The 7,098-nt window shown below is 40.0% G+C and overlaps 1 protein-coding gene across 6 annotated transcripts in view; it reads right to left on the reverse strand.

The window, feature by feature from the left end:
* LOC106999277 (uncharacterized) overlaps nt 1-7,098 on the reverse strand; it is a 43,711-nt gene that overhangs the window by 34,951 nt on the left and 1,662 nt on the right. For 2 of the 6 annotated variants that reach the window (XM_077940242.1, XM_077940241.1), the window contains exon 2: nt 5,881-5,967. In XM_077940242.1, the coding sequence (XP_077796368.1) occupies nt 5,881-5,967 (87 nt within the window). Of the gene's footprint in view, nt 1-5,880; nt 5,968-6,076; nt 6,186-6,535; nt 6,734-6,898; nt 7,015-7,098 lie in introns of those variants that run through there. The other 4 variants (XR_003731430.2, XR_013395954.1, XR_013395955.1 and 1 more) reach the window with 4 other exon arrangements.

Below are 7,098 nucleotides of genomic sequence, written 5' to 3' on the forward strand. Positions count from 1 at the left end.
CTCCCGACCTCAGGTGATCCACCTGCCTCGACCTCCCAGAGTGCTGGGATTACAGGCATGAGCCACCACGCCCGGCCGAATAGACTTCTAAATGTTAAAAATTATTAGAATCCTAGGTTAAGACTTATTTGCTTATTATGTGAATTTAGCTTACTAAAAATTTATTTAGGATTATTTACATTTTTGTTTATAAATAGATTGGCCTATACATTTATTTCCAATATTTATTGTGGTTTGTTGTTACTATTTCTTTCCTTTTTCTTTTTCTGTATGGTAACATAAAGATAATCTGTTCCTCGAAGTTATGGTAGAATTTGTGTATAAAACAATCTGAAATGACAATTTGTGTGTTTGAGGGCAGAGGGTGCTATACTTTTATTAAGATTTACCAATTTAATTGTTATAGGTCTATTAAGCTTTTCTATGTCTACTGTGTGCAGTGGCTCACACCTGTAATTCCAACACTTTGGGAAGTCAAGGCGGGCAGATTGCTTGAGCCCAGGAGTTCAAGACGAGCCTTGACAACATGGGTAAACCCCATCTCTACTAAAAATTAGCCTGACAGAGTGGCCCACACCTGCAGTCCCAGCTACTCGGGAGGCTAAGATGGAAGGATTGCTTGAACCCGGGAGGCAGAGGTTGCAGTGAGCAGAGATAGTGCAACTCTTTCTTTCTTTCTTTCTCCCCTTCCCTTCCCTTCCCTTCCCCCGCCTCCCCTCCCCTCTCCTCCCCTCCCCTCCCCTCCCCTCCCCTCCCTTCCCTTTCCCTTCCCATCTCTCCTTCCCTCCCTCCTTCCTTCCTTCCTTCCTTCTTTCAGATACGGAGGGGTCTCATTATGTTCCCCAGGCTGGTCTTGAACTCCTGGCCTCAAGCGATTCTCTCTTCTCATTGTTTTTTAGTTTGAATTATTTTTAAATTTCCATTTTAAATTTTGTTTTATTCTTAAGTATTTAGAAAGGTGGGGTTTTATTTTGTTTGTTAGTTTTTCCTTAGTCATTTCTTTGTTTTGTTTGTGATTTTTATTTTAGCTTTCAAATATATGGGTTCCTTTGGTTATATTTTTAATTTAATTTTTTTTTGTTTGTTTCCCACACAACACTGAGGTACCTTTGCTTATATTTTCAGTCTTGAGTTCTGCTTTTAATATTGATTTCTGATTTTATCTAAATCATATTGATTATTTGGTATTTTTTGAGATTTTCTTTATGAAGTAGTATTTAACAATTTTTACAAATATTCCATGTGTGCCTGAAAAGGATATGTGTTCTTTATTTGTTGAGTGCAGATACACACACATACACACACAAATAGAGGGATGGGGAATCAATTTACTGATCGTATAGTTAAAATTGTCTATATTCATACGAATACTTGAAATATCTTAATGCTTCATCTGTCAGTTTCTGATACAGGTATACTAAAATATCTCAATATAATTAATTGTAGGTGGTTTTGGTTTATTTCTCTATACAAACCTGCCTTTTTTTTCTTTCTCTCTTTCTTTCTTCCTTCCTTCCTTCCTTCCTTCCTTCCTTCCTTCCTTCCTTCCTTCCTTTCTGTAGAGATGGGGTCTCACTATGTTGCCCAGGCTGGTTTTGAACTCCTGGTCTCAAGCAATCCTCCCACCTCAGTCTTCCAAAGTGTTGAAATTATAGGTACAAGGCATTGCACCCAGCCTTGTTTTTTATATTTTGATGCTGTGTTGTTTGATGTATTCAGGCTTAGAATTGTTATACCTTCCTGGCCAATTATTCTCTTTATCATTAATATTATTATAACATGTTCCTATTTAATGCTTTTCACTTTAAATTCTACATTAGTTATTATACAAGGTTGGTTTGGGGTAGTAATGTCTAGAATAATTTTTTCTTAACTCTTGACATTCAAGGTCTGTGTCCATTTGACTATGTATATCTTTCACAATTGGTGTATAGCTGGATTTTTAAATGTCTAAAAATCTCTACTTTCAATGGAAAATTGTAAGAGAGACCTTAAAAAATCTCCTGATCACCTAATGTGCACAGTTTTTCACAGTTGGAGCAAATTATGAATTTATCATTTCTTAAGATGATTATATTATTTAAGAATAGCTCTGTGTTACTTTTAGAATTGCCCAGGTTACTTTGGCCATTAAAAGTATTCCAGGAACCAAGAACCAAAGATATTTATAATTCTCTATTATTGGATTTTAATTTCCTAGAGGTAAGTAGAGTCAAAATCCTAAAAGAACTTCTTTCTGAACTGGTGTCACTATTGCCAAAATTATGTTTTCTTTTTAAAGAACAGCCTTCTCTGGTCTTCAGATACGACAAAATCCATCAGGTGCTTGGTTAGTCCTTGAAATTAAATTTTAAAGCTCTCTTGGTAATCTGGCAAATGTTTAGAAATATTTGCGACACAATTGGGATGAAAGATGAGAGATCCAAAGTTCCTTAGAATGCCCAACGTGTGGGAAGTGAGTGTGATGACTTCATTCACTGCACTGTTCTCTAATTCCACATTTGAGGTGTCTGGTTGTTGGCACAAGACAGGTGCCTCCTTAGCCATCTATAGCAAGCAAGTTTCTTAGCACCTGTAATCCAATCTCCTTTCCAGAAAAGCTTCATTTTAAAATGTCAACCCATCTAAAAACTCAGTAACGTCTCCAAGATGCCTGACCCTCACAGAATCTTTTGACATCTGGTCCATGGTTTGTCAATTCCAAGAAATGAATGCATGAGAATATTGAGGAAACTGGTAGTGTACAGATTTATCTTTATTTGTCTAATGGTGATGGCAGTAAGGTTAGCTGAGCTGCCAATCTGTCCTCCAATTAAGTTCTAATCCAAAGAATAATTGTTATCCATGATTAAACTCCCACTGTCTTATGAAAGGGAGTGTCTAGAAGTCAAATTCAAGATGGATCCACCACTTATCAGCTGTGTGGCTTCTGGCACAGCACCTAAACAGAGAATAAACAAACCTGGAGAAAATAACACCTATTTCACAGAGTTGTGGTAATTAAATTTAAGTGGGGATTTGTTGGTAGTAGTTGCTATAAAGTTATGTAAAACATTGTGTTGGAGAGCATTGAAAAATGTGAAGTACTATTAAAAATGTAAAAGAAATATTATTATTGTTTTCATTATTATTTGATGTGTAGAAGGAAGTGGTCAGAAAGTAGGTATCAGGAACAGAAGCAAGCTTATTGAGGAGGAGAACAAGGGCAGCTGGGCTGATGATGTATCTGAGTCAAGTAAAAACCAAATGCCACTTATCAGCTCTTTACAGATAAGGTCAAACTCTCTCATGGTCACCTAATACCCCAGGCAAGATCTGCAGCAACCTGCACAGGTCTGAAACCCAGTCTCCACACCTGCCCTGATTATGCCCATCTGGAACAGTGCCAAATAAGGAATAGATGCCTAATAAATACCATCTACTCCCATATTTGTATCATACTATAGTTTAATTATAGAAACTACCTAATCATGTTTCAGAAAATTTGGAAAACATGATAAAAAGAAAACATTTAAAAGTCACCTGTGATCTCTTTAACAGAAACTTTATCATACTTTGATGTACTTCTGTTCTCTTTTTTCTGTATGTATGCTTTCTAAAGCTCTTACTTTAATGACATCTGTAAAGACAGTTCTATGTTCTGCTAATTTCCTTAACATTATGAGTATTTTCTTGGCTCATGTTTCACATAAATATTAATTTTAGAGTTGGATATTACGTTGCTTCCATTTTAAAAAATATTAATGTGACAATGGACACCTTTACATGTCTAGCATTTTCTGCATTAAAGATTATTTTATTTATTTATTTATTTATTTATTTATTTAAGACAGAGTTTCGCTCTTGTTGCCCAGGCTAGAGTGTAATGGCGCCATCTTGGCTCACTGCAACCTCTGCCTCTTGGTTTCAAGTGATTCTTCTGCTTCAGCCTCCCAAGTAGCTGGTATTACAGGCATGCACCACCACGCCCTGCTAATTTTGTATTTTTAGTAGAGATGCGGTATCTCCTTGTTGGTCAGGCTGATCTTGAACTCCTGACCTCAGGTGATCCATCTATCTTGGCCTTCTAAAGTGCTGGGATTACAGGCATGAGCCACCACACCAGGCCAAGATTATTTTATTAAGATACCCCAAAGAAGAACTGGTCCAAAGGGTGTGAAAGTATTAGTGTTTATGACTTTTTTTTTTTTTTGTAGAGACAGGGTCCTGCTATATTGCCCAGGCTGGTCACTATGACCCTTGATACAACTTGCAAAATTGCTTTCCAGTGAATTTAACCAACTTGAAACCTCCATAGGTATGAGCACTTATTTCACCATACCCTCTCCAACATTGGGAAGTAGGTTTTTACATTTTTTTGTCAATTCAGTATGTGGAAAATGGTACTCCACCTTTTATAATTTACATTTCTATTTTAAATAAAGCATAAAAATTGCAAATGTTTGTGTATGTTGGCTTTTCACTTTTATAAATTTTCTGTTTAACTGTTTATTTTTTGTTTTCGGGGTGTGTGTGTGTGTGTGTGTGTGTGTGTGTGTGTTAAGAGACAAGTTCTTTGTTGCCCAGGCTAGAGTGCAGTGGTGCAATCATAGCTCACTACAGCCTTGAACTCCTTGGCCCAAGTGATCCTCCCACCTCAGCATTCTGAGTAGCTAGGACTACAGATGCATACCACCACACCCAGCTAACTGTCTTAACTATTTACCAAATAATTTTGATGACTCATATAAGGGAGACAGTGGGTCTTTCCAGCAGAAGGAGCACTGGGAACTCAAGGTGAATTAAACAGTCTGAACTCTGCTTCTTTATCTATAAAATGGTCAGCTTCTAGAATCAAGCGAGATACATCATGTAAAATACTCAGTGAAAAATTAAAGTGCTTTATAGAGATAATGAATGGAGCATTAATAGTATTACTTACACTCCCTCTACGGCCTAGAGCTCTAAGATTCACAAATGGAACAGTTGCAAGAAAAATGTCCTGTGTTAAGGAGCCAATCAGGCCAAAGACCAAACAGATTTTCAGCGAGAGATAAACGCTTGGCTAAGAGAGCAAGTGCATTATAAATAAGAACCTGTTTTTCCTTAGGGGGAAGTCTACTGATAATGGAGAAAGAAGATACCCCACTTCTGGCCGAGCACGGTGGCTCATGCCTGTAATCCCAGCACTTTTGGGAGGCCGAGGCAGGCAGATCACGAAATCAGGAGATTGAGACCATCCTGGCTAACATGGTGAAACCCCATCTCTACTAAAAATACAAAAAATTAGCCTGGCATGGTGGCGGGTGCCTGTAGTCCCAGCTACTCCGGAGTCTGAGGCAGGGGAATCGCGTGAACCTGGGAGGCAGAACTTGCAGTGAGCCGAGATCAGGCCACTGCACTCCAGCCTGGGCGACAGAGCAAGACTCCGTCTCAAAAAAAAAAAAAAAGATAATCCCTCTTCCATATTGTTGCATGTACAATATTCAAAATGCACATTTAATGAATGAACTGGTAAATGTGACTGTGTGAGAGTATGCATAAGACACAACTATATGACCCAGTTGGTGGTGCTTTTTACTTGTATGTTGGTTGGCTCATTGCATTCACAAGAATGTATTTTACAGCTGTATTCAGACTGCCAACCAGAAAAATGCAAAACAGTGTTACATTTACATAAGAATGGGTGAGTCTGAGAGTAATTAAAATATTTTCTTCTTTTATTTTTCCACGTATTTATGAATAAGATATTATTCCTTACATTTAAAAAATGTAAAGAAAGTTCCACATGATCAAATATCTGAGTGATAAATGAAAACTATGATTTTAAAAAATATTTCTCAAATACTTGCATATTTTGAAATGTGAAAGTGAAAAACAAAAAACAAAACAAAAACTCACCAGTCTGACTAGAAGGAAATATCCTGCTGCCTGTGTTGGCTGGATGGTGGGCAGCACAGATGCTTGTGTGTCCGTCCAGGGCTGGGCCTGCAGGGAACAAGCCAGAGACAAAAAACAGTTTTGCTTTCCTCTTTCTTTCTTTCTTTTTTTTTTTTTTTTTTTTTTTTTTTTTTGAGACAGGGGTCTCACTGTGTTACCTAGGCTGGTCTCAAACTCCTGGACTCAAGTGATCTTCCCACCTTTACCTCTCAAAGTGCCTGGATTACAGGCGTGAGTCACTGCTCTTGGCCACACTTTCCTCTTTACTGTAGGAAAAAAACGTAAAAGGATAAGATTGATGATAAATGGACTTGGTGATATTGACGAAAAGGAGAAGAGGGCCTACGTTTGCCCGGACCCCAGTCCTGTGTACACTGATCAGGGCTTCTCCCTACATGCAGAATGCCAGCCCCTATTCAAGAGACATGGAAAGGCCATGACAAGGATATCGTTTTAGAGAGAGGGAGAGAGAGACGGAAAACCCAGATTTCTCTGCGAACTCTTCCAATCTTTTTGACAAGTACTTCAAATTTTTAAAATACTGTGGGAACCTCACAAACATTTTTGTGTCCCATCTAGTTCGCTGGTCACCAGTTTGCGCCCTCTAGATGCGCACTGGATCCGTGGTGGGTTTGTCATTTTCTGAAGCTCTCACGGCTGCTTTGAAGCCTCAGTTTGTCGTGTATGCAGGCGAGGAACCGGGCAGGTGGGTGGGTCCTGCGTGGGTGCTGCCTGGGTGTGCTCTGCTCCAGCATGCGTCGGTCGAGTGTGAGTGAGAACACGTCTGTGAGCGGTCAGGTGAACCGGGTCTAACCTGCCCGGGTGGGGTGGTAGAAGAATAGAAAATGGCCCTGTGAAAATGAAGGTTTCTCTTAATTGCCTCCGGACGCCTGCAGTCCCCCCAGCCTCTTCTCTGGGACCAGGCAGCCACCCACCCGCTATGACCAGCCCGGGCACGGGACGGGACTGGCTTTGGTACCTCTTCTGGTCCGGGCGCAACTGGATTCAGCACCAATGCCGGACCTTACCCCAGCGGAGCGCTGGACCCCGGCAGGAGTGGCAGGCTGCCCGCTGCTGGCCTGAGGACTGGCACCCGCTCTCCCAAAGCTGTTGCCATGGCCACAGGGGACGTTTGATGTGAAGCGCGACTCTCCCCTCCCTCCACACACACACACACGC

This window comes from Macaca mulatta, chromosome 7 (assembly GCF_049350105.2).
Source record: "Macaca mulatta isolate MMU2019108-1 chromosome 7, T2T-MMU8v2.0, whole genome shotgun sequence".
Lineage (NCBI taxonomy): Eukaryota > Metazoa > Chordata > Mammalia > Primates > Cercopithecidae > Macaca > Macaca mulatta.